Source organism: Lathamus discolor, chromosome 23 (assembly GCF_037157495.1).
Source record: "Lathamus discolor isolate bLatDis1 chromosome 23, bLatDis1.hap1, whole genome shotgun sequence".
NCBI lineage: Eukaryota > Metazoa > Chordata > Aves > Psittaciformes > Psittacidae > Lathamus > Lathamus discolor.
The window spans coordinates 1,729,050-1,756,143 of NC_088906.1; the positions used below are offsets into that span (position 1 = coordinate 1,729,050).

At 49.3% G+C, this 27,094-nt stretch overlaps 1 protein-coding gene across 3 annotated transcripts in view; it reads right to left on the reverse strand.

Moving 5' to 3' along the window:
• Positions 1-316: 316 nt before the first annotated feature.
• Positions 317-27,094, reverse strand: part of DIP2B (disco interacting protein 2 homolog B) — a 66,884-nt gene continuing 40,106 nt past the window's right edge. For 2 of the 3 annotated variants that reach the window (XM_065659593.1, XM_065659591.1), the window contains 32 exons: positions 25,759-25,878; positions 25,029-25,226; positions 24,700-24,791; positions 24,093-24,203; positions 22,153-22,276; positions 21,535-21,644; positions 21,004-21,106; positions 20,013-20,077; positions 19,660-19,753; positions 19,019-19,138; positions 18,467-18,581; positions 17,765-17,904; positions 17,472-17,608; positions 16,655-16,735; positions 16,250-16,377; positions 15,368-15,482; positions 14,269-14,470; positions 13,775-13,884; positions 13,587-13,667; positions 12,970-13,093; positions 11,952-12,073; positions 11,274-11,385; positions 10,722-10,831; positions 9,965-10,095; positions 9,699-9,867; positions 7,367-7,537; positions 6,809-6,870; positions 6,635-6,692; positions 5,602-5,676; positions 4,849-5,026; positions 4,454-4,577; positions 317-3,979 (listed from right to left, as the gene is read on the reverse strand). In XM_065659593.1, coding sequence (XP_065515665.1) covers positions 3,727-3,979; positions 4,454-4,577; positions 4,849-5,026; positions 5,602-5,676; positions 6,635-6,692; positions 6,809-6,870; positions 7,367-7,537; positions 9,699-9,867; positions 9,965-10,095; positions 10,722-10,831; positions 11,274-11,385; positions 11,952-12,073; positions 12,970-13,093; positions 13,587-13,667; positions 13,775-13,884; positions 14,269-14,470; positions 15,368-15,482; positions 16,250-16,377; positions 16,655-16,735; positions 17,472-17,608; positions 17,765-17,904; positions 18,467-18,581; positions 19,019-19,138; positions 19,660-19,753; positions 20,013-20,077; positions 21,004-21,106; positions 21,535-21,644; positions 22,153-22,276; positions 24,093-24,203; positions 24,700-24,791; positions 25,029-25,226; positions 25,759-25,878 — 3,935 coding nt within the window. In that variant the 3' untranslated portion in view covers positions 317-3,726. The remainder of the gene's footprint in view (positions 3,980-4,453; positions 4,578-4,848; positions 5,027-5,601; positions 5,677-6,634; positions 6,693-6,808; positions 6,871-7,366; positions 7,538-9,698; positions 9,868-9,964; positions 10,096-10,721; positions 10,832-11,273; positions 11,386-11,951; positions 12,074-12,969; positions 13,094-13,586; positions 13,668-13,774; positions 13,885-14,268; positions 14,471-15,367; positions 15,483-16,249; positions 16,378-16,654; positions 16,736-17,471; positions 17,609-17,764; positions 17,905-18,466; positions 18,582-19,018; positions 19,139-19,659; positions 19,754-20,012; positions 20,078-21,003; positions 21,107-21,534; positions 21,645-22,152; positions 22,277-24,092; positions 24,204-24,699; positions 24,792-25,028; positions 25,227-25,758; positions 25,879-27,094) is intronic. The other variant, XM_065659592.1, reaches the window with a different exon arrangement.

The following is a 27,094-nucleotide window of genomic DNA, read 5'->3' on the forward strand; positions in this document are numbered from 1 at the left end:
AGCCTTTATCTCCAGTGTCCTCCCTTCCGTTGCAGCACCCTCACAGGAAAGAATTTCCTCCTTAGATCCAATCTAAACTTCCCCTGTTTCAGTTTGAACCCGTTACCCCTTGTCCTGTCACTGCAGTCCCCAATGAAGAGTCCCTCCCCAGCACCCCTATGGCCCCCTTCAGATACATCTCACACTATCTCTTCATGCAAGTGCCATAAAGCATTCCCCACAATACTTCGAGCTTGTCGCCTTCCTTAACCCGTGGTTGCTTCCTTACAATAACGATCCAGGAGAGAAAGAGCAGATGAAGCACTCGGCAAGCCGATCAGGCATCAATATTTATTAACACAAGACAAAGGAAACACAATCAATGCGTTAATGGAACACTGTCCAGCCAGGTGTTAAAAACATGGAGCTAATCTAATCGGAAATAAATAAAACCTTTATACATAATTACATAACGCTGCAGCCTGAACCTGACAATGGCAGAGAGCTTGACAGAAATGAAAGCAAAACTCCATCTAGGGCTAAAATGCATCTTGTTTTTACAACCTTATCGGTAGGACAGTTAGCGTGACGCATCGGAATCACATTGATTTAGAGCAGAAATGCAGTGCAAATTCTAACAAGACAGGGCTTGGAGTTACCTGTACCCACATCTTTTGCTGCGGGGGTATTCGTGAACAGCAAGACATACAAAATCCTTTAGTTCAAAGCGTTAGGAATTCCTAGGTTTATAAGTTTCACTGCAGCTGTTAGCATGGGATCGGATGGGCCATGGCAGGGAATGCTTTTGCCTTCTGCACAAGCTGCAAAGTCAAACTGGTGTGGAGAGCCTGCTGCTTGGGATCCCAGGCTTGAGTCAGCACTTAGGGGAAAGCATCCAGCTCTGAACCCGGTGGCCCTGCCAAGTGACTGAGTTTGTTCTCGAAAGCACCACGGCTGCATCTTGTGACAGCTTTGCCCTGACAACCAAATGATCACTTAACCAGTTTGGAAGAACAAACTGAGCCCAGCCTCAAAGAGGCTTGCAATGAGAAATAGTTAGCACTTAGTGCTGTACAGTTAGTTACCTCACAGGGATGTTGTAAGGATTAGATAAGATCCTCCTTTACAGAGGAAGAAACGGAAGGAGTGAGTGAAATGACCCGTGGAAGGCCTTGTGGTCAGTCATTAGCAGAGCTGGAGCTGGGATGCGTGGTTTCCAGAGCCACAGCTCCGTACTTCCTCCTCTCCAGGACATTGCTCTTCACTGGGCCAAACATGGACAGAAGCAAAGTCCAAGCTGGCCAGCTGCTGTGTGTCACTTACTGGAGATCAGCGATGGAATGTGCTCTCCTTCAAGGGGCAGGACTGTAAACTTGCAGTTCTCCAAGGCAGAGAAATGGAACGTGCCAGAAGAGAGGTTAAGAGCACCCAGTAAACTTGCAAGAGAAATCCCCAAACCAAGAGAAGCCAGTAATACCTATGCCAATAAAAACAAGGAAAAACAACCCCAAAATAATCCAGTACGTCTTTAAAAAGCCATTTTGGAAAGTCAATCATCTGCCCCATACCGGGGACCTTTGATTGAATGAATACATGCATTTTTCTTATGGCTGAAATATCACGAGGACAAATAAAAAGACGATCCTAAAACTGCACTTAAAATCCACTTCAATGGACAACGGCTTCGTGGAAACAAGTCACCGAACGCTTCAGTTTGAGGAAGAAAAAGGTGAAGACCACCAGAAACAGGCAACGAGGAAGTGAAGCTGCACTGCGAAACACATACAAAGAGTGACGCTCATGGACCAACAAGACGACTTTGCTGGCTAAAGAGGGAGAACCACTTTTGTGCACTTCACACCCTAAGCCGCAGCACCAACAGGTCACAGGGCCACCTCCCTCCCCATGAAAACAGCATCTCCCACGTTGCCGGACCGCTGTGGTGGATACAGACGTGGTTCAAGGAGGTAAAGTGAAGTGGTCGCAAGCAGCTCTAACTTCCAGTGCCTGAATCTATTCTGCCACCAAAGAGGTTTCAGGAATAGCATTTGGAACGCTCCTGCCTTCAGCAAAGAACTAAGAGCGCATCAGGAGGTCCGTTTTGCTTACAGATACACTGAGTGGTGCTCCAGCTGCCACAGGGTCTTCAAAGGGCAGCCTATAAAGCGATGACAAACTGCCTCCAAACTCCGACTGAGGTCATTTGGAGCATCGTGAACAAGTTCATTCACACTGGAGACCACTTCTGACTCAACCCCCCCCTGTTGCAGTGTCTGGTATCAGCTCCCACTGCTTCCGGAATCTGATTTCCTTAACATACATGGGCATTTAATCGTTCTTAGAAGATGATGAAGTATTAAATGCAAGAAAGGTGATTTTTGAGTCAAAGCTTAAACACCTCAGCCCGCTGTGCAATTGCTTCCTCACTGTAAGAGCTCACACGCACTACTCTAAGGCTTCTGTTTCTTGACATTTAGGAATGTGGAAGGTGTTTGAAGGCTGGGATATTACCTTGCACTACAGTTATTTAACAGTGTCTTTACCAGAATTGCTCTGTCTCATTTTTGGGCCTCCTCCTGTAAGAGATAAAAATGAATTCAACTTAAACCCCAGCATCATCTCGTTCTTTCTGGTGACTGCTTTGAGGAAACCCAGGTTGTTGCCTCCCACATTAAAGCCTATTTACAGTATTTCTTGCTCTTCCCAGAGGGAACTACATGGAGTAGTGGCTGAACTGCACAAACACCGAGTTTAACTGCGTCAGTCTAATGGACTTGCTTCCCTTCAAACACAAGGTGATGCAGGATGAGGCAGAGGTGGTCCCTCGGGTGCATCCTTTCTGCTAAGGATTTAAGACTCGCACTGCGATTTCGACCCAGTTCCACGTTACTGTTTCAATTCAGCCTCTTTTAGGAAGATGGACCTTGGAATCAAAGGTTTCTGCATGCTATGACACGCGTCTGGCCAGCAATAAAAGACTACACACTGAAATAAGGAAGCTTGTGAAAGGGGTGTTTAGCTCACATTAGTTGTCTAACCAAATGGAATTCTAAGGACCACAAAAGTTACTCGTCCTTAAAAATTGTCTACCTTCAGCCGTCATCATTATCCAAGTTAATTTTCTAAGTGAATTATGTATAATAATATTTACATATTTAAAATATAGGCAAAATTCTTCTTTAAATTCAAGAAATATCTATAGGAATAAGTAACTCTTCGATTCTGGACGTTATTGGTTTGGTCATGGCACAATTTTAACCAGGTTGTGTGATCCCAGGGGATGAACAGCTCCAGCCCAGATGCAAAGGACATTATAGAGCAGGGAACTGCAGAACTCTGATGACCCTTTTCTTAATAGTTTATTATCTTAACTAAATAAACCCTCCCCTTATAGAATCCTAACCCAGTATTAGATAAAAATACAAATATGTACAACAGATGAAAAAAGTAACACTACTGTAAAGGCCTTAAGGGATTTTGTAGCTCACACACTTTGCATTTGCTATAAAGCTAATATTGCAGTAAACTGTTACAGAAGTTCTCCATTGTCTACCACATCTCCTTCTGCCCCTTGGTACTTAAATGGGGTCTCGACAGCAGAGGACGAGGTGAAGGGAATGTGGCAGCAATCTCAAACTTGATATCAAGTATTAGTAATTTTCACCAGCTTCAGTTCTCAAGCCACCTCCTGTCATTTAGTGGTCCCCACAAAGTCGCTGAACATCACTTCCCCCCCCCCCATACACATCACATGTTATATGCTACATATATGGGGTCTAACTGATCAGCTAGGAAGCTGTCACGGAGATGCATTCGTTGTTTCTCTCCTCTGGAATTGATAGGGATAACTCCAGGATCCACCACCACCACCACTCCCACAATCAGGTAATGTTCTTCCAGGACCACGTTTGTGACCAGAGGGACTAAATCCAGGGCTTCCTGTTCACAGCCACACAGCTCCACGACGACCACGAGCAAGTTGGTCCATGTGAAGACAGCACTGGAAGTCAGAAAGAAGAAGAAACAGACAGAAAACCCAGTTATGTTCACAAAGATCCACCATTCTTTATCCTCAGATGGAGTTTATCACCTGCTTTGGGCTGCATTTCCAAGCCACCCGACTCCAAGACGATCTAGCCCTGATGTGTCAAAGCTCAGTCAAATCTATCTCAGTACTGCTTAGTGTGAGGTAAGAACTAAATGCTGCTTTCCCCGACTCAAATATAAATGGGTTTTTACAGCACAAAGCAGGAAATGATCATTTCTATTTTGAATTAAAGCCTGTGAGAAAACACTGAGTCAGTCAGCCCCAGTATTAGTCTGGCCTGCAGAGAGGAAGCGAGGTTCATGACTTGCTGATGACAAAAAAGACCTCACTTTGCCCATTGTTTTTCTCTTAAACCCTGTGTCTTTGCTTGACCATTGCTACATTTCAGCTAGCTCAGGGTGAATCCGGTTTTCATGGCTGTTTTACCATTCAGCAATGCTTCTGTGTGTCCGAGATACCGAAGTCTCAATGTCAATCGGATGGTAGCGCAGCCCCCTCAGCTCCAAAGTCTCATCCAGTGCTCCAACAACATACAGTGCATCGTGGCGCTCTGGAGAGGAGAGGTGGGACATGGAGTGTACTGTACTATGGAAACAGGGAATGGCAGATAATACATGGCATCATCAAAGAGAAATCAAGTGTCTCTTGGATCCAGATCATGCGGATCAAGGCTTGGCTGGATGGGGCTTGAAGCAACCTGGTCTAGTGGAAAGTGGAACTAGATCTCTAAGGTCCCCTCCAAGCCAAACCATTCCATCGACACAGTGTGAATGGAAACCCATCATCTTCATTTCAAAGCTGCAGTTTAATCTGGGCCATACCTCCACTGGCAGCTGTGAGCTCTGTGCGACGAACAAAGCCAAGGTAACCGGTGCGAGCCCAGAGCGTCTGAGCAGCATCACCAAAACTCAGCCGAGTGTTGAAATGATCAGCTTGAAGGGTTTCGTTGTCGTAGATAGTGTAGTAGCCACTGGCTGTGTGTGGACTGTTGACCCAGATCTGTGCAGGAAGTGGCAAACCAGTCAGACCTTACCCACTACAAAGCCAGAGCATCAATTACAATGAGGCAGGTACCAAACTGTAACAAGATCCTCTTTTTATCTATGGTTTTCCAGATCCAGAACGGTTTGCATTTAGCTCAAGCCTCCAAATACCCTGGAGAATCTTAAAAATGCATCTTGCAGACTGAGGCTCTTAATAACTGTAAGCTGAGGATTGAGCAAATAAACTGTGGATTTTTGTAACACATCAAGGCCAAAAATGGATTATAACCCACTAAGATCAAACGCACCGGTGTGTAACCAAGGTAAAGAAAGCAAAATGTAAATGAGATTATTTGGAAGCCAGTTATTCGAGGTTTAGCGTGGAATCAGCCTTCCTTGCTAGCAGGCTTTCTTGCCTTGACACCCGACAGTAAAATCCCCCCCCCCAAACTCTGCACAGCACTAATTCAGCTCACAAAGACCTGCAGGAAGGACCACTCACGGCCTGTCAGCAGCAGCTTGCGTAACTGCAAAGGGAGAATGCAGCTCAGAGACGGCAGAAGCTGCCCGAAGGGTGAAACCTGCACTTACCTCCCCGAGGTGAGAATCTCCAAGGGGCCCTTTCGTCTCGGGGTTGACAATGACCACTTTGACTCCAGGTAAGATCTGAAGAGCACAAGAAGGAATACGTGATCCGTGTGGGGACCACCTTCATGCACCACTGAAACACAAAGGCTGTCCCTTTACCTCCGGAAAGGTGTGATCTCACCCACAGCACTGACAACCAGGTATCAGACGTGTGAGGACACGCACGCTGAGGATGGGGTGGAAGCTAATGGCATGAATGGATTTCATGACTCAGAAGGCACACAGGTAAGGCATTCTGGGCCTGCAAATGTTGCTAGACCTTGATTTTGTAGAATTCAATGTCAAAACTTACTGGAAATATCTTTTAATTAATCCATTTAAAGAAGGGCGTTAAGAGCTACATTAAATAATACAGGAAGTCTATAGGGATGCTGGGGATGGACTCTTCATCAGGGACTGCAGTGACAGGACAAGGGGTAACGGGTTCAAACTGAAACAGGGGAAGTTCAGATTGGATCTAAGGAGGAAATTCTTTCCTGTGAGGGTGCTGAGGCACTGGAATGGGTTGCCCAGGGAGGTTGGGAGTGCTCCATCCCTGGCAGTGTTCAAGGCCAGGTTGGATGAAGCCTTGGGTGGGATGGTTCAGGATGAGGTGTCCCTGCCCATGGCAGGGGTTGGAACTGGATGATCTTCAGGTCCTTTCCAACCCTGACTGTTCTATGATTCTATATGTCTCTGAAATGCTCATTTCAAGGACAGGACAGCAGTCACTTTGGTGGGGTTCCTTTTACCAACTCTTTGATTTGTTTCACCAAAGCATGCTCCTGAATCAAGGGATGCTTCATCATAAAGCAAACTAACTTCCCCAAGGAACGCTCTAACCAGTTATCACCTCTTCTCATGCCATGCCACCTTTCCTAGCTACACAGCCACAGCAGAGTGGGGATACAAGAAACGTGTGGTCAGCAGATGCTGCGTGCCAGGCCTGCTATCATACCTAGGTAGTATATTCTATAGTCTGTGATCATGGAATTACCTTCCCAGATTCTGAAAGCAGCAGGCTTTGAGGAGCTCCCCTTTCCACCAGACGTACTCTGAAGGTAAAGAAGACATTGTGAGGGGGGGAAGAAAAGAGCTGCGATGTCCTGAGAGGTGATGGCTCGGGACCATCACGTCGCTTTCCATAGCGTTACGAAGTAAATCACTGTACCTGTCGTGTCTCAAGGATTTCAGATCTACGTAAACCGTGGTGGGATCAGGTCCGGATGTTCCCTGAAGAGTGAACATTGAAGAATTAACGCACCTACGGAGCCAGGGGAACTCCTGCCTGGGCTCATGAACGTTTCCAGGGGGTCCTTACAGGCAGCAAGCTCCAGATTCCCATTTCCCCCCCTCTGCAGCTGCACTGAAGGAAACACTCCACCAAACAGGCTGTTTGCTCTCCGAGTGGAACGCCAGCGTGAGACGCACCTTTGGGGAGGGGGAAGCTGCTACGGATACAGCCCAAGTGCTCTCAGCTCTCAGCCCTGGGGCTGAGTCATTATTTCAGTGGAAATACACAGTTCTCCAATGTCACCTTTCAGCTGCTTTGAGCATCTCTGATACAACCTGGCAGCTGAAAAGAAGCTGTTTAAACCTGGGGCCAGCTGCTCTCTACAAAGCAGATGCTGGGCTCCATAAGGCACGTGCAGCTCGGGAAGCTGGCTGACGTGGGATACAACCGGATCTGGGAATACATCAGCAGGCACAACACGTGCACTCGTGTTACCTGTAAGCAGATGGCAACGTTGACTCTAGACCCGAAGGTGGTGCTTACAGCACGCGAGGACAGGCCAATGTCTTTGAAGAGCTTGGAGAAGGATTGAGTGAGGGAAACGCGCGGCCGTTCCTCTGCAACCACCACGCAGGTCCGGACGCAGGACAGGTTAATGCCGCGTGCCTGGAATAGACACGAAGGAGTGCACAGGTCTGTGCGTGCCACACTGCACCAGGCCTGTCCCCTCACATAGAATCATGGAACAGTCAGGGTTGGAAAGGACCTGAAGCTCATCCAGTTCCAACTCCCTGCCATGGGCAGGGAAACCTCATCCTGAACCAGGGCACCCAAAGCTTCATCCAACCTGGCCTTGAACACTGCCAGGGATGGAGCACTCCCAACCTCCCTGGGCAACCGATTCCAGTGCCTCAGCACCCTCACAGGAAAGAATTTCCTCCTTAGATCCAATCTGAACTTCCCCTGTTTCAGTTTGAACCCGTTACCCCTTGTTCTGTCACTGCAGTCCCTGATGTCCATCCCCAGCATCCCTATAGGCCCCCTTCAGACACTGGAAGCTGCTCTGAGGTCTCCACGCAGCTTCTCTGCTCCAGGCTGAACAGCCCCAACTTCCTCAGCGTGGCTCCATACAGGAGGTGCTCCAGTCCCTGCTCTTCCTCATGGCCTCCTCTGGACTTGCTCCAACAGCTCCATGCCCTTTTTATGTTGAGGACACCAGAACTGCACACAATGCTCCAGGTGAGGTCTCACAGGAGCAGAGCAGAGGGGCAGGATCACCTCCTTCACCCTGCTGGTCACGCTCCTTTGGATGCAGCCCAGGATACGGTTGGTTTCTGGGCTGCGAGTGCACACTGAAGCTGGCTCATGTTCATTTTCTCATCCACCAACACCCCCAAGTCCTTATCCACAAGGCTGCTCTGAATCTCTTCTCTAAATGATTCACATTTGCTTCTGTTCCTGCAGATGACTTGAGGAAATACAGGAAAACACTGTCCTTGTGTCCGAGTTCTTTCCTCTTTTCAGCTTCTACTTGTAACTGTGAGATGTGTTTGAACAGAGCCTAGAAATACTGCTACAACAAAAGATGCATTAACAGTGCTTCTTCCTCTGCTACAGAACGTAGCATCACATGCTGCTGCAGTGCTTGTCAGCTAAGATTACATCTGCTCTTCACTATTTATATAGATGGAAACCAAACCAAGTGAGAATAAAGTCATTTACTGGGATTATAGACTCATGGAATGGGTTGGGTTGGAAAGGATCTGAAGCTCATCCAGTTCCAACCCCCTGCCATGGGCAGGGACACCTCACACTAAACCAGGGCACCCAAGGCTCTGTCCAACCTGGCCTTGAACACCGCCAGGGATGGAGCACTCCCAACCTCCCTGGGCAACCCATTCCAGTGCCTCAGCACCCTCACAGGAAAGAATTTCCTCCTTAGATCCAATCTGAACTTCCCCTGTTTCAGTTTGAACCCGTTACCCCTTGTCCTGTCACTACAGTCCCTGATGAAGAGTCCCTCCCCAGCATCCCTATAGCCCCCTTCAGACACTGGAAGCTGCTCTGAGGTCTCCACGCAGCTTCTCTGCTCCAGGCTGAACAGCCCCAACTTCCTCAGCCTGGCTCCATACGGGAGGTGCTCCAGTCCCTGCTCATCCTCGTGGCTCTCCTCTAAACACATTGAACCTTCAATAAAACCGGGGCCAGAATCCATTCTTATTTCTGAACATGATCACAAATGCACTGAACAGCGTTCACCAGTGGATCACATGTGTGCCTTGTGCTGCTGAACTGGTGACACACCCCAGAGCAGACGCCTTCCTGCCCCCAACAGAACAAGGCTGATCCTCAGCCTCATAGATGCAGTGCGCTATTTCAGTAAACCTCATGCAAAAAAGGCACCTCGAGTGTTTTACGGAGCTATTTTGTTTTCCCTTCCTCTCATCTCCAAGGAGCAAACACCTCTATTTAGCAAATCCCCTGACATGTGTGCTTTGCATCATGTGCTGCTCTGAGCCTTCACTGCAGACTCTTACATAAGCAGTTCTTCCGCATAGCATCCTGCTGCTGGCATCCTCTCTTAAGGTTTGCCCGGCAGTCTCTGACACTCATTGGCGATGTGCTACCTGCATTGCAATAGATACACCCGATCCATCCCAATCCTTTTCCTTTCCCGGGGCTGCAAAAGCAAAATGGTTTTGCTTTTTGAGCAAGCTGTGGACCAGAGACTCAAATACAACAGTTTTCCTCTTGCACAACAATCACATCGCTTTGCTTTACTACCATGGCTTAATTGCTGGAACAGCACTGAAGGAACAGTTCTTACCTTTAACATTTCAACTTGGTTTCCAAGTCCCTTTGTGCACAGTTCCATGACTGAATAGGAACAGAAAGTGTCCCTTATTTTGTACTGGCTGACAGTAGATAACCAGAGGAAAAGATTGGATTCCAGCTCCATAGGAGGAATTAAGATTGACTGGTGTCCAGAGTACACACTGCGAGGAACATTGAGGAAGAAAACACTTTTGATGCCGTTTCCCATTTATAACCAGCCAGGAGTCAATCCTCCCCTTTTCCCCTCCAAAGTCGTACCTGCAAAGGCACCAGAGCACAAACCCCAGTCCACAATAGGGGTCGAGACAAATTGCGATCTGCCGGGAGGAGTAGAGCTCACACTGCAGCTTGATGGCCCTGCAGAGGCCACTCACCGCTGCGTGGGACATCTGCAACCCAGAGACAGAGAAACCGTGCTCAAATTGAAGGGCATCAACCCAGGACTTCATCAAGACAGGCAGGCAAGAACAGAGATGGGTCTGACTTCCTAACAGTGCTCCATGGACGATGGGTTTCATTCCCTCATCTTCCACAGCAGGTGCAGAAACCGCTGAGCCCCAGTAAACCAGGACCAGCGAAAACAACAGCTACTGCTTAAAAAGCTTTGAGCATCGCAAACTCCAATCACAGCCGGTCGCTAATGACAGCCTAAGGCTTTAATGTTTCAGGTTCTCTTCCTCCTTTCTATCAACTGCGTTCCTGTTCTGCTCCTGGCAGGGAAAAGCAGAAGCTCTGCTCCTCACACCTTGCTCACTGCTCTCCTAGAGGGAAGCAGCAGCAGAACTCCTGATGCCCACTACAGAGACCTCCCTGCCTATGCTGCCGAAGTGGGTTTTGAGCACAAAGTCCCACTGCGTTGCCTGCAGTGCATCCGTAGCTTTACTGCAAGAAAAGCTTCACTGGGCTCCAAGCTCCAAGAGCTAGCTTTGGTGAAGGTCAAGGGGGGAGGTGGTTCAGAATATCAGCCAAAGGCAAGACACCAAACCCCCCATCACCTAAACCCCTTTTACTGTACCTTTACTCCTGTAAGCATCCCTGTTGTGGAGACACTAAAATCGAGGTATGCCAACATTTCAGGCGTAGGTGGCTTATAGAGCTGAGAGAGCCGCTTCCTGGGCAAGTCATCTGTAAAGGCAAGGCACAAACGTGGTTCGTTTCGGTTACTGAGCTGGTATTTGAAAGGAGAACACAGCTTTCCAACAGCCAGGGATGGATGAGAAAGCTTTCTATTAATTCCCTTTAGACTGAACGCATGATGAGACTCGTGCCAAGGCTCCCATGTAGGAAATGGTTGTCAGGAAAAGGGAGGAAAGACTCACTCCCGTCTCCAGGACATCAACAGCTGCCTGCAAGGTGACTTTTCAGGACAGTTATTTTCCATGCATAGCTCAACAAACGCAGCAGAGATGTCAGTAAACAAGGGCAGAGCTAGCTTAGACCCTGGGGAGGTTCCCTAAGCAGCCAAATCCTTAAGAGCCATCCAGTTTGTACCTGAAATAGGGGAGAGTCCCCATGGCAGCCAAACCCCTACACAACGTTAAAGGAGCCTTTTAGCCCACGAGCCCACCTGTGTCAATGATGGTTGGCCAGGTTTTCACGTCCACAGCAGCTGCTGCCTCCCTGGATTTCAGGAGCCTCATTAAGGTCTGGGTTGTGAGGATACAGGCGGCTTTGCTGACCTAAAACCAGAAACACCCATTAGGAAACGAAGGAAGGAGGAACCGTGCATCCCAGCGGCACTGCCCGTGGGGGGTTTTCTGTTCAGAGACCCTTTTGCCACCCGCAGCCAGCTTCCCTCTGCAAACCTGCACCGATTCCCTTCACTAAACCCCCAAATGCAGCCTAAAACGCAAACAGCCACGGCAGGAGCTGTAGAGCAGGGGCGAACGTTCCACCGGCTACGTCTGCCTTCCTCTCCCATGGTCCTTTCCTGGTTACTGGGCTCGGGAAGTAACTAACAGCAGGATTCGCACTTGCCCAGCAGTAAGGAGCGTCAACGGGACGTTTTCAGTGGCAGCATCACGCTAGGATCCCTCAGAACGCCCTCGTTTGACAGCAATTCAACTCGCCACAAAGGGAGAGGCGGGTCTCTTGCGTTTTACCAAGGCAAACACTGGCCTTCAGCTGTAAGATGCGCTTCAATCCCTGCTGTCGTGTCAAGAGCACGGGCGCCTGGGGGTAACCACCGGAGGCCGAGGCAGCGGTGCTGCAGCCCCGCTCTCAGCTCCCCCCCCCCGTTACTCACTTCCACGATCATTCGCACAGTGGGCAGAGTAGCAGTGAGGCTCTGAGCATGAGGTGGTCTCACGGTCACGGGGATGCAGCCAGCGTACAAGCAGCCATAGAACGCGGTGATTAGCTCAATGCCTGCAAGGACACAATAGGCTGTAGTGGGGGCCACTGAGGGGTGCACGCCCTGGGGGGCACCAGGGGAGTACTTCTCCTCCAAGCATCCGCTGCTATCTCTCATTAGAAGGTGGCACAAGCACCGGTCACTGCCACAGCACGGATGTGCAACGTAAGCGGTCCAAACACTGAGGGCAGCATGACAGGGAAGCTAAGAAAGCTTGGGAGAGGGGACTGGGACAGGAGAGACCACAGAGAAAACCACATCTGTCTTACAGGAGAGCAACATCCCAAGCGTCAAATGACTCCAGAGTCAGTCAGGACAAAAAGAACCGTGTGGCAGGGCAAGGAGTACGCACACCAGAGAGCACCTCTCACCAGCAGTGAGCATCTTGCACACCCCAAGTGCTAAAGCTGCGTGCCGCTGGCCACACTGCACTTCCCATCGTTCCCAACCTGCTGCTGTAGAAAGGCCCAGAGGAAGCACCCAGCTCCTGCACAGCTGGAGGCGATGGCACCGGTCTCTACCAGATGCCACCCGGCCATTCTTCATAGCAAACTGCATATTCTCTGGATGAAAAGCTGCTAAAACAGGCAATGTGCCTTCAAGATCTGAGCAGACCAGGAGCTGAGGAGTCTCTGGTAGCACAGCTTTCCAGCCCATGCAGCAAGGTCACAAGTGTCTATGAATGTGCTGAACGTATCATACCAGAGGGTCTTTGATAACCCCAGAAGTCTTTGATGACACAGCAAGTTCTAGCCAGGCACAAACTGGCTCTTCCAAAGCCAGCCCAAAACTAGCCCAGGGAGTTCAGTCCCTAAGGCATTGCCGTTCCAGTGACCTCTCCTGTAATTCCAGCTCTCAGTGGGATTTCAGGTAAAGCCCACGCTGCAGCCATCAGTAAAACCTCGCTTACCAGGAGGATACAGAAGCACCACGTTGTCTCCTGCATTGAGGTGTCCTTTGTCGCACAGAACCGATGCGATTCTCTCCGCCTTTTTGTGCAGCTGGAGGCAGGTGGCTGTGCACACCGTGGTTCCCTTGAAAGGAGACAAAAGTGCTCTAAAGAGGGCCTGGCGCAATGCAAGTGTCAGTGCAGGAAAACCCCTCCAAACCTGCTTGCTAAGTGTCAGTCTATAGCTCTATATCCATTCCTACAGGCTGCTGGCATCCAAGGAGCCGTTTATTCACTACCATAGCAAAAAGAGATGGAATTAGATCTGCTCTAGAAAATTCCACCTCCCAGGGAGTCAGTTCGGGTCTTCCTGCACCAGAACCTTGTCAGAATGTACTCAAGAGGGATACATCATTAAAGGATACAGGAACCAGTGGGACCTACAGACAGGCTCAGCTTTAAAAGCAAGCACTGAACCAGGACACAGTCACTGAGCTGACGCGACCGAGAGGTTCAAAGGCTATAAATCCATGGGCAAAATCTGATCCAGAGACTAAGCAGAAGACACTGGATGGGCAAAAGGATTTGAAGCAGTCTGGAGCTTGTGCTGAACCCCAACGGCTCCGCACCGACTGTACCTTGGCGTTTAACAAAAGGAAGAGCGGGTGGTCAGGAGTTGCTTGAGCTCTCCACTGCAACACCTCTGTCAGGAACTGGTGCTGAAACAAAGAGGCAGCAATTTAACATCAGTGCTTCTGTTTCAGAGGTGGTGTTTAAGTGCTTCCCATTCCTTCCCGTTCTCTAGCTGTAAGAAAGCCTGATTTACCTTTTTAACTAAGTCGTTGTCTTCTAGTTGACCAAGATCTCTTCCAGAGGCTTGAGCAATGCGCTTCCCAGCAACCAGGTTCCCCACCATCACAGAGGCAGGGCCAACGCCTGTTGGTAAAGAACAGCCACCTGAAATGGGGACTTTCCACGCAAATGGGAAGGAGCTGGCCTAGAACTGCAATCTGCAGGGACAAAGGTACCGAGATTCCCTCTAGGATCCCACTGCTCCTGGCCACGGGTGCCAGCGGCATCCATGAGGTAGTGCAACCTCACTGATAGAGTTCAGAAGGCTCCCGTTCACCAGCAGGGAGAATCCCAAGGAGTTCAGAGGTAGGAACCAGAAATCGTGGACTGACACATGCAGAGAGGCCTCAAACAGACCCCAACCACCGGCCCCAAGCTCTGGTCCCCAGCACGCAGGATGCTCAGAGGCATCACCCAGCTCTGCTGCGGGAGCGAACTTCAGTTTCCAGCCTCAACCACCACCGTTACCTGGTTGTTTCTGCCTGGGTTTGGGCAAGTTGGTCACACACGTGTGCGGGCACATGAGGATGTTGCAGGGATGCAGGGAGCCCTCCAGAAAGTGCTGTTTAGTTTGTGAGATGTGGATCCCTCCCAAGGGAGTTTTTGGCAACGTGTTGGCTGGCACAAGAGCAAGGCAATACACCCCCACTTGGTGAATGCTGTCGATTGCCTAGAGGAAGGAAAGGTGGTCACTGGGATTCCTGGTACTACACTGGCTGCACTGACATCTGCAAGACAAACCCCTGCATTTAGAAGGTGCTGGAGGAGCGAGTCAGTCACTAGCACTTCAGTTCCCCTCTGTAACATCAGCGAGCCCTATGGTTAGGGTTAAGCGCTTGCAGCATCCCTGCCTTTCGTCATTTCATAGACAAGAAATCCAGTTTTCAACTTCTCATGCCCCAAATCCCCACATACACACAGCTGCTTGATGAATCCCATGATTTGGAGCTCAGGGCTTCACCCATCTGTCTCCTCTGAGCCATCACACTGCTGCTTTCGGGCTGCTTCAGCATTCAGGCGTCTAATGCATTATTCAGCCCACCAGGTACTCCCCTGGTTTCTCTCTCAGTCTGCATACTTCACAACCTGAACCATCATTCTCAACACTGACACACACGCAATGCAGGCAGCTCTCACTGCGTGTATTTGCTACTCATTCTCCTTATGATTCCCCTTGTTCAGCTGCTTGAACCTTCCTCTGCTTCCTGTCTCCCTGCTGAAAATGCATCTCCAAAGATAAGGGTGGCTTTAAAGCCTATCTTTGCGCATCACCATGACCAAAGCTAAAGCAGAGCTCCTAAGCCCAAGCACTGGCTCTCCTTTGCAGTGCTGAGAGGCAACTGTGCTGCTCTACAGTCATTGTGCCAGCCTAATGCTGACCACTTTGTGGTCAGACCTTCAGGACTGACCACAACAGCTTGTGTGGAGCAGGTGTACCCAAGCCTGTGCCAAGAGGGAGCAATGAGCCTGTGCTCCTTCCATCTGGGGCCTGCTGATGGCCCCGGATCTGCTCACACACTGCAAGGCTGCACAAACCCTCCCCATGCACCCGTGTGCGTGGACCCACCTGCAGCACTCGACTCATCCACTGGAAACTGTCCTCTTCAGATGCATCCGGCCTCTGCTCTGCAACCACCACGATCCTCTCGTCGTAGAAGACGGATACGGAGAAGACAGCAATCCTAGGGGAAAAGGGAGAGCCGCATTGGCACAAGTTCCAGTTGTGCTCCTCAGGAATATGAAGCCAAATACAAAACTCATTCAGAAAAGCCCTGATGGGGCAAATACAGAGGAAAAAAACCCCAAACAACTTTAGTTAAACAACTAAAACTGAGTAAAAAAGGGAAGACTTTGTGAACTGAGGGATTCATCCCACCTTCTGCTGATATTTCTGCATAGCACAGTCCCCTGTCCTCCCAAGCTGCTCTCACATCGCTGTTCCAACATGGGATGAATCCCCAGTGCCATAAAAGCTTTAAAAGCATCTACATGATGCAGGGGGCTTAAAACCCCCCGTTAACATCTCAGGGACACAAGCCCCAACCCTGCCTGAGGACCTGGGGAATTATACCCTAAACTGCTCCACAAAATGAGGTGTCTTTGGATGCTGATGAAACCCCTCCTTCCTGCAGAGCACCAGCCGGCAGCTGATGACTACAGAGGCTTAGGAGAAAGTTCTATAGAGCACTGAATTCCCTATGGGCCTGACTCGATCTTGTTACCTGATTCCTTCCCTTTAAGTCCAAAGACTTGATGAAAAGCCAGGCAAGAGCGGGGAAACCAGACCCATGTTGGGCAGGACCAGGCCAAATAAAGCAAATCTTCCTTGGCTTAGACAGTAACTGAGCGACCCAAAGCCTCCGCTTACTTGAAGAGACATCACAGATCACCCTAAAGACCCTGTTTCATGCAGAAGCTTATGGAGAGGGGCAAGGTTTACTGTGCTGACCTTCCTCTGTAAACTGTCTTTATTGACTCCACTGCCAATCCCGTTGCGACGATGTCGTCGGCGTTGTGCCTGCGGCCGCTGACTGTCAGCAATCCATCCATCTTCCCAACCACAAAGACCAAACTGCCCTGCAGGACCAAACATCTGTGAGTGACTCCAACAAGAGGATATTCTCAGGTCTTTGCTGACTTCCATGTTTCCTAACTACGGCTGGATGCGATTTGGATGAAACACGTTTTCTTTCTCTTTAAATGACATCGTTTAGGACCAAACCAGAAGCATTCCAGCCATAGACCTCCGTACACAAATGCTTTTCCTTCTAACAAATGCTTTTCCTTCTAACACCGAAGGCTACCAACGTGAACAAGAATACAGCAATGCGAGCTCACAAAGTGTATTACATACAGGTCCGACAAATCCCAGCAAGCCGGAGCGGACAAATGGCACATCACCCACTGGAGAGCCAGCTGAGTTCACAGGGATAACCTGCAACGGAAGGGAGGACACTGGAGATAAAGGCTAGGAGAGCATTTTGCACATCAAGAACTGCACTGTATGAGAGTGATGAGGGAATCCCTGCTACAGGCACTGGTTTAGCACTGCTGGAGACCTTTCTGAAAGGGAAGCACTGAAGGTACCGAACTGTGAGGAGATTTGCAGGGTATCTTGTTAAAGAGCAACATTAACAGCAGAGGTACAAACCCAAGCGATTATACAAGGCTTTGGAACAAGCCCAGAGGAGGCCACGAGGATGAGCAGGGGCTGGAGCAGCTCCTGTATGGAGCCAGGCTGAGGAAGTTGGGGCTGTTCAGCCTGGAGCAGAGAAGCTGCGTGGAGACCTCAGAGCAGCTTCCAGTGTCTGAAGGGGGCTATAGGGATGCTGGGGAGGGACTCTTCATTGGGGACTGCAGTGACAGGACAAGGGGTAACGGGTTCAAACTGGGGAAGTTCAGATTGGATCTAAGGAGGAAATTCTTTCCTGTGAAGGTGCTGAGGCACTGGAATGGGTTGCCCAGGGAAGCTGTGAGTGCTCCATCCCTGGCGGTGTTCAAGGCCAGGTTGGATGAAGCCTTGGGTGCCCTGGTTTAGTGTGAGGTGTCCCTGCCCATGGCAGGGGTTGGAACTGGATGAGCTTCAGGTCCTTTCCAACCCAACCCATTCTATGATTCTATGAATTCTACACAAAAAACAGGGAAAGAAAGATGCACTCTCCTATACGCACCTCAAATGTATTCTTTGTCACCCCTGCCAGCCCGTAATACATCATTCCTCCTGCTCTGGAGCTAACACAGATTTCGCCAATCTCATCTGTTTTGCAGAGCTGAGGTGGTCCATCAGGTTTCACTATACACATCATTCCTAGGACGAACCACACAAGGTTACGTTAGGCCCCCAGGTCTGACGCGTTTGACTGCGACAGACACCACAGCCCAACCTCCCCGAACGTGGGACTTCAAAACCACTGCAGCCCATGCACACTAAAAGGTCTTAGAGGAGATTCCTGCCCGTTTTTACCTCCCGGCATCACGTGGCCAACGTCCTGGACAGTGAGAGCAGAGTTTTTGTCTTCGGTGTTGACCCGAATCACACCAAAGCTCAGCCCGTTCATGGACAGGATGGCCCTGCCAGGCAGAGGTGCCCCGGGGACGCCAGGCCTTTGTAGGACACAAAATCAATGCACTCAGTCAGGCACAGAGGCTGTGATTGGGCTCACATGAAGCTATCACAGCAACGCAAACACACAGATTTCAGTGTCTCTCCTCTGCATAATGAATTTAAACCTGTGAGATGGCAGCAGAGGAAGAGCCACATTCACCAACACGTACGGAACCCCGTTCTTGGGCAAGTGCAATTCTTCTTCCAGCTCTTTAGCTGACCCCATGTTAAACACCAGTGCCCAGGCCAGATGACTGCAGGGCTCTTTAACAGAAGGCAGCAATGGACAGAAACAGGCTATGAAAATGAGTGTCCAAAGTGGCATCAAATTGAATCTCAGATCCAACAATACCACCCCAGCTTCGTAAATGGAGAGTAGGAAAATGCATGCACGCTCCTTGCAGGCACTGCTGAGCTGTCACACATCTCAGAGGGGAAAAAAAGCACTTGTATCTTAGAAGATCATGTCTAACAGCTACAGGAACATGTGGCAGGGGATCTTGGTACATGCTTAAGTCAACTGTGACTGAACTCCAGCCTGCAATGCTGTGCGCCCATTACCTCCGTATTGCAATGGTCATCGCTTCTGGAGATGTGGCACACGGGCAAATGGCCTCTGGTTTAAGCCCATGGCTCTGAAACAAGCTCAGGAAGGCATCGCATGAGGAAACAGACCCTGGGAAGACAGAAAACATGCTGCTATGACTTCGCATGGTTTGAGTTGATGCCCATCTACAAGGAGGAGGATGTGGGGAACTACAGGCCTGTCAGCCTGAGCTCGGTGCTGGGGAAGGTCATGGAGCAGATCATGATGGGTGCCATCACTGGGCACATACAGGACAACCACAGGATCAGGCCCAGGCAGAAGGGGTTTATGAAAGGCAGGTCCTGCTTGACTGATCTGATCTCCTTCTAGGACAAGGTGACCCACTCAATGGATGAGGGGAAGGCTGTGGATGTTGGCAGTAAAGCCTTTAACACCATCATCCATGGCATTCTGCTGCGACAACTGGCTTGGATGGGGACACCCTTTGCTCACAGGAGTTAAGCTTGAGCCTGGGAGACAATGAGCTGGGAAAGCCCTCCTGGAAAGAGCAGGATGTGGATACTCACAAGGATTTGCACCATCGGTTACAATCAGCATGCGCAGAGAACTCAAAGTGACGTCTCTTTGGTCTCGATGGGCCATCATGGCCCAGTGCAAGTCTCGACACTTGACTAAAGCAACTTTTGCTGCGAATCAAGACGAAAACCCCCATGTAAGGACAAAGAAAAGCTTTCCATGAGTCACTGTCATATGAATACGCACTCCAACACTCCCAAATGAGCCTGCAGTAACAGCAAGTCCCAGCCTACAACAGCATCTGCTGTGGCACACAGGCCATTTGCCCACCACCTGAGCCAGGGTCTGTCACTATCAGAGCCCCTCCTCCAGCGTGCAGAAATCACTGTCACCATCTGAATGTCCTCGGTGAGGCCTGGGCACCAACAGATCTCGCTGCGCTCAACTATTTTCTTGGTGTTATAACAGGCACTGCCTTCAAGGACACAGGTTACGAGGTCCCCATCAAGTTTGCTGACGTTCACATGGCATGAGGACTTTGTGCATGTTTCGAAAGGAATTAAGAGGTTTGGTCCTTGAGATTTGCCATGGAAGAACAAGACAACAGCATCTAAAGCATGCGAGGTGTTAAATGTTCCTGGCCCATTTATCCCGAGAGCTTCAAGCCGGAGCTGTGCTAACACCCAGTTACCTTTGTGAGCATGAACTCTCTGCACCCACGAGAGCGGGCAGGTTTTCATCACGGAATAGGGCACACTGATCGTGTGCAGCTTGTTCATTACATTCTGCAAAGCAGAGAGAAAGACTTTTAGGAAGGGGCTCGTAAACCCTGTTCTCAAGCAGAAACAGGGGTCACCTTCAGTCCGCATCAACCCCTACCCCACCATGAGCTGATATAACTGAGGATGCTCCTACTCTGCATCCAGAGAATTGCAGGTCTAAATGGTTGACTCAATAGGTAAAGGGTCCTCAACCATCTCCTCAGATGTTGCCATCACAAAGAGCTATGAAATGCTTCAGAAAGTGCTTCCAGGCTCAACTCACCGTAAGAATGCCGTGCCACAAGCCTGCATCCTTCTTAAAATCCAGAACATTCACTATGGTTTCACCTGAAAAGGGGAAGTTGAGGCTTTGAAGTGAAATCTGAATCTGGCATTTGAACCTGTCAAGAGCCTTGTTTGTCTGATTATGCATTTTCCAAGCCCTTCTTATGCAAAGGAACACAAGCGAGCATCAAGTCAAGAGGACGCATCCCAGAACGTTGCAAGAAAATCAAACCCCAGCGTGTACTGTACGTTAGTAGAACAGATTGGATCTTAACCTCATTATGCATGAGCAACAGCAGGGGAAGGGAGTGGAGAGCATCATTCAAGCACTGACTCCCAGAAGCAATGGAAACTGAAGGGATGGCTTCCGAAAGGCAAACTCTGCTTTTCATACAGTGACATTCAGATGTCATTTAATACATGACATCTAAGAATAAAGTTTCACTCATGGATCTATAAATTAACTTGATTTACAAGGCAGACCCATGTCCTGCCGCAGAACTCTCTGTAATCCCACCAGCTACTTCCAATCCCCGTTTCGGGTTTAGCCCAAAAGCCTCACACAACCGGTACAGAATGCACAAGAGATGCTTTGGTATCTACACACAGCACCAAGAACAAAAGGTTGGAAAGAGCCTTTAATGGGTGCGCAGTGCAGTGAGAGGGGAACTCAAGGAAGAATGCTCCATTTTTGAGTCATTTGCTCCCCTTTTGATGCATCAAAAGGGACTTGTTCACTTCCGAGATGGGATGCAAATCCCACTTTTTATTCCTTTTCACTACGGCACTTTGGATAAAAAGGGAAAAAGCTTATAAATGGCTTCTCTTTTGAGGGAGAAATAACCTGCACTTGTGTCTTTTACGACCTCCTTTTATTAAAGCAGATGCTGTTGTGCATTGGTTATTCATAGTCAGGCATTAAAATACAGAGGCAAACACTTAATGCTGCTGAACCTTCATTCCTTTGACGTTCCTGTGGCATCACCCACCTTCAGAGTAGTTGCAGGCCTGAGACAGGGCTTGACAGTGAGACAGCATGGCAATGCGGGACACTGTGACACCCATAACACTGCCCTCTTTGCTGGTCTTGTACTGCAGAGAAGACACAACAGCCACGTTTGTCATTGCAGAATAGGCAGGTTTCTGTTCACTCCTCAAAGCACTGCAATTCCTCAAAGGTGCTTTACTGAGGTGTGCGAAGGAAAACGAGCTTTGATAGGAAGAACAGCAAACTCAGGATGCTGCAGAAATCTCTGGTAGGAAGTGCTCAGAGAGCTCAGTTGTCTCCATTAGAGCTTTGTGGAGCAAGACCAGCGCTCTCCAACTCATTCTGAGCAGCGCTCAAGGCCCCAGAGGTATTCAAACCTCAAATAAGCTTCACAGTGCCCAGTGAAAGACTCGATTCAGTGGTTTGAAACTGAGGAGTTCAAGGCAGTGCGGTGAGAGGATTCTCTCCCCGGTGATCAGAGCATTAAATCCAGCTCACGGGAACTACTTTCCGTTCCCCATTCAACACTCACCTCAATATATGCTGGCTCAGTTCCTGCAGCCGAGATGTTGGGCTGCCAATCCTTAGGAGATTTGGAGAGATACTTAGAATCTGTCACAACCCATTTGAGTCTGGGCCAACCTAGGAGCCAAAATCAAGGGGTACATCAATATCAGTGTACTTATTGCGGGCTTTCTACGCCGCAAAACACGCCGAGCCCCCATCATTTGTGCAAGTTCAGTTACACAAGCAAAATACCAAGCCAGAAGGTTCATTTCGTCTCTCATCAGGGAGTCCAGTGGGCAGCAAGGTACTTCCTCAGCTGAGGGAAGATCCCTGCTGTATTGCTAAATACAGCTTGTTGTATTGCTAATAAAACTGCTTCTGCACCTGCCAAATGCCACTGAAGGGATCTGAGGACAACCCTGCCCTGTAAAGGTGGATTCATTGTGATCTCCGGAGCAACGAAGCAATTCTGTCAGACACACGGATCAATCTGGGTTGATCCATACGCATAACCCCACAATAGTTAAGTGATGCTGTCAGGAATGCTGCTCCCTTTGCCCCCCAGAATGCATTCAGGACTTCTGACGGCTGCCTTCAGACAGCTCAGAAGTACAATCCGAAGCAAGGACACAACGGATCTCACCTTTAAACTGCACAATTTCTCCATTCTGGGTTTTTGGAAGCCCTTTCAGACAAACTTCGGTGGTGAGGGCCAAGGCAATACCGCAGCTTCCCAGCAGGAAACCGATCTGCTGACCCCCAGCATCCTGAGGGAAGAAAGGGAAGAAGTCATTCCTGTTTCCGGATGACCAAAGTCAGCTTTCCCCTCACCAAACCCCAAGATTTGGTAATGCCCTGCTCCCTGGATGGACCATTATGGATCCCATGAGGAGCTGAAAGAAGAACCAACCCACGTCCACAAAACCTCTTTCCTTTGGTTTGCTCTTCTCTGCCTACATCCAACGTCTGGCAATGGTTTGAAACTGAAATGATGACCACTGCGTGGCAGGGATGAGTACAACTGCTTCTGAGCTTAGGTAAGAACCCACTGGAACACAATAAACACCCAGCACAAAGGCCTGCGGGGTGAAAACAGAGACATACCCAGCAGGCAAGAAAAGCCCATGGGGAAATGCTAACCCATCACTAACATGCAGAAGGGCTCCTGCATCTTCCGCACACCGAATGTGCTCTCCTGAACTCACTTTCTTCAGCCCTGAAATGATTATGTAACTGGGGACAGACTGCAGAGAGATTTGGTGTTTGTCACACGGAGCTCTTTACACATCAAATATTGCATTGGCAACACTAAAATGCACTGGATGTGAAAACCACCAAACCCAGCATCCGGGCATTGAGCACACCCCACTTCCTTTCACTAATGGAAGCCCAGATGCTCCAAAGAGGAATCATGAGACAAAAAACACCAAACCCTATCATTACACTGAAATAAAGAGACCCCTCTTTACCCAGGAACTCATTTCTAATGCACAGGGATAACACCACTGATGAGGCTGCTCACGAAGATGCTAATACTGGGAGAAGCTTTAACTTTGTGTTGGTTGCTATAGCAGTTGTCACAGTGCAAACAAATGAAAGCCAAGCTCTGAGACTGCCATGGTATCACCCGACTAGGGACCATTTCGTTACCACCTCTTTTGCCACGGGTTTTCCATTATCCTGCATCCTTTGTGTTCTCTTATGAAGTTCTATAGTTTAAGGCAGTAATACGGCAATATCGAAAGAATTCTGGTTAAGGGTAAAGAAAACATTTTGTTGAGCAAAGAATTTGCCTTATGTCTTCAGAAACAGCACCTTCAGTCTCCAGCAGAGTCAAAAGACTGGCAGATGCCAAGTATGGGTGGAAATGAGACCCCTTTCACATTGAGCAGAGGGTATATTCACGGTATTATCTGTACATCATATACATCTGATAATATACATCTGTGCGACATGTACATCATGATAATGTACATCTGTGCATCATGTACATCATAATATACATCTCTGCATCATGTACATCATGATAATATACATCTGTGCATCGTGTACATCGTGATAATGTACACCTGTGCATCATGTACATCATGATAACATACATCTGAGCATCATGTACACCATAATATACATTTGCACATTATGTACATCATGATAATGTACATCTGTGCATCATGTACATCATGATAATATACATCTGTGCATCATGTACATCATGATAACATACATCTGTGCATCATGTACATCATGATAATGTACATCTGTGCATCATGTACATCATGATAATATACATCTGTATATTATCACAGTATTATCTGTACCATATAAATTATGTGCAATAACAGAATGGAGACAACAGCATTGAGCTGGATCGACCCTTTCCAGCTGCTCAGCACAGCTCTCTGGTCAATATGGTTTTCCATTTCTGAACAGCTATTCCAGGTGCCCAATGGTCTTGCTCATTGTGTTGGTACTGAGCTGCTAAGGCAGCAGCCTGGGGCTGTGAAACACTTCCAGAGGCTGACGGTGTGACTTGGCTTTCACCCCACATCAGCCCATCACTGCTCTAAGGTCCATCAACGTTACCTTTCTGGTAAGAGGTACCTCTATAGGCACGGGTATGACTTCTGCTAGGAGACAGCCGTAAAACGCCACCATGAACATGACGGGGTCATTGTTGGGATAAACAAGAGCCACCTACAATGCACAAAACCACGGCGTCAGCTGAAACACAAGGGAAAACTGCTCACATCTACAGCGACCGAAGTCACAGAACCTTGTTGTTCCTTCACATCCTAGCCCAGCGTTCCTCACAGGGCACCTTCAACCACTCCTTGCTCCACAGAACGCATGGTGCGTGCACAACCTCCTCCCCCAGGGATGTCTGCACGCCCCGTGGGCCCACGCACCCGGGGATGCACACACAGCAGACCCACAGGGATCTGCACTTCGGTGTTTCTCTCAGAGGGGCAATGCTCTTCCTTAGGTCCATTTCAAGGTCCAGAGCCAAGAAGTTGCTTACAGAGGAGCCAGCAGGGCTGAAACCTCACAACCATTTCCTTCCCAAACAGCCTGGCCCTGGGGTAAGTCTTGGTATGAAAAGAACACGATTACAGTGCCCGGGGTAAGTTACAGCAACCCCAACCCCTCTTTTTGCTCCAGAGGGAGAACCAGACAGCCCCACACCCATTACCCTGTCTCCAGGTTTCAACACGGGCTCATTCTTGGTCCCCAGTTTATTAAGCAGGGTGTAGGCCAGCTTGAGACTCCTGCTCCACAGTTTGCCTGGAACACAAAGAGGAGAGACTTGCACAACTCTGAACGAACCCAGCACGCAAGAGCACGCACTTCGATGCTTGACTGCTGTTACCACCTCCAGCCACATCCCCGAAGTTAAAACTGCTTCGTCTCCAAAGCTCTCAACAACCAGCAAAGGATTTGCAACCCCCCTTAGCCCATCAGCCCTGGGTTCTAGCCCCTCTTTCGGAGCAGGTCAGCAATGGAAGGCAGGGCTCAACTCACCGTACGTGAGGGTATAAACGGGTTTCCCTGTAACATCCAGGGCTGTCAGACAGGGACATTTAGCTTGGGTGGTCCCCCAGCGCTGCAGGGCTGCTTCCAAGGCAGGAGGCCAGTTACAAACGACTCCCAGGGGCTCTCCCTTCACCGGGGTCATCTGCCGGCCCTCCGGCTTGGGCTGGTTTGGGTCAGGCTGTGGAACTGCAGGAGATGCAAGAAAGGTCCCAGTTTAGTTCCGTCCCTTTGGTAGCAGGCAGGGAAGCTGGAAAGATGCACTGAAAACAGGCGCTTTCCTTCCTGATCTTTAGGTTTAACCACCCCATCTCGTTTCATTTCCCTGCACAAAACACCACGAACGTGGACTTCTGATGTGCTACTACAGGCATTCAATACAAACAGTGAGGAATGTGACCCAAAAGAACGCTACAACCTTCAGGCTGCAATGAAGCCAGCAATAAAGACCATGGGGAATTTATTGCTGAAGCAAACGAACCAGTTTTAAAAGCAGATTTAAGTGGTTTTCTATGAAGTTTTATTGTCTGCAGTTGAGCATTGAGGAGCCCCCCAGATGTAATGCTCAGCAGTGCATTACATGGCTTCAGGCATGGCTCTGGTCTCAGACCTCATGAAGGCTGCAGACGCAGAACCAGAGGCGACCTCAGAACCAGTGGCATAAATAACTCCAGCACAGGGATAACGAACGCTGAATAAAGCCATTGCTGGGGGCTGTTACCTTCCACAATTTCTTCAAAATCATCCACAAAGAATTCCTTCAGGGGGGGTCTTTTGGGTCTTTTCAAGGTGTTGAGCAACTGCTGGATTTTCGTGGAGACCCTGCTGCTCACAGGAACACCTGGAGGGAAAGAGCCTGACTGCTGAAGGTGTTCATCACCTCTAGCAACATCGACATAGACTCATGGAATGGGTTGGGTTGGAAAGGACCTGAAGCTCATCCAGTTCCAACCCCCCTGCCATGGGCAGGGACACCTCACACTAAACCATCCCACACAAGGCTTCATCCAACCTGGCCTTGAACACTGCCAGGGATGGAGCACTCACAGCCTCCCTGGGCAACCCATTCCAGTGCCTCAGCACCCTCACAGGAAAGAATTTCCTCCTTAGATCCAATCTAAACTTCCCCTGTTTCAGTTTGAACCCGTTACCCCTTGTCCTGTCACTGCAGTCCCTAATGAAGAATCCCTCCCCAGCATCCCTATAGGCCCCTTCAGACACTGGAAGCTGCTCTGAGGTCTCCACGCAGCTTCTCTGCTCCAGGCTGAACAGCCCCAACTTCCTCAGCCTGGCTCCATACAGGAGGTGCTCCAGTCCCTGCTCATCCTCGTGGCCTCCTCTGGGCTTGTTCCAACAGTTCCATGTCCTTTTTATGCTTATCCTCCTTCCTTCCACCACAGGATCCATCTCTTGGTGCACCCGCTCATTCAACCACTGGCTTCCATTAGTAAAGGCTGTACCAGTGCAGGATGACATCAGGAAGTGTTACATCGGTTCTGTATGAACTCGGTGCTCATAAATGCCAGTAACAGAAACGCATTTTAAAGCATTTTCTCTCTTGCAAAGCCTGATTTCCATCTGTGCCTGACCCAGCACCCTTGCTGTAAGCCCTGCCTGTGGTGTGGAGCAGCTGCAGTGCAAGGCTGCCAGCAGAGGGGGGACACAGCAAGAGCAGCATTAATGCCACCCCTCACAGCACAAAGGTGTATGGCAACCAGCTCACAGTGAGTACAATCAGCTTCGTGGGAGCTAAGAATTGCATTATTTCATTCATCTTACCTTCATTTCGGGGGCTGCAGGGATAAAAGCTTTCGAACCCAAGGAGCCTACCTATGGATTTGTCATTTTTACCTTTAAATGGGGTAGACTGTCCCCTCTCCTATGGTTTTCCCCACTTCAATACAGCAGGTGATGGGTGAGTACTGCATCACAGGAAGGGGTTAATGCCAGTGTCATAACTGCAGCACAGGAATGCGTTCGTGCAAGGCCACAACCACTTCAGGTTTGTGAAGTGCTTCAATGAGAGAAACTTGAGTGGGGAGAATAAATCCTGTGAC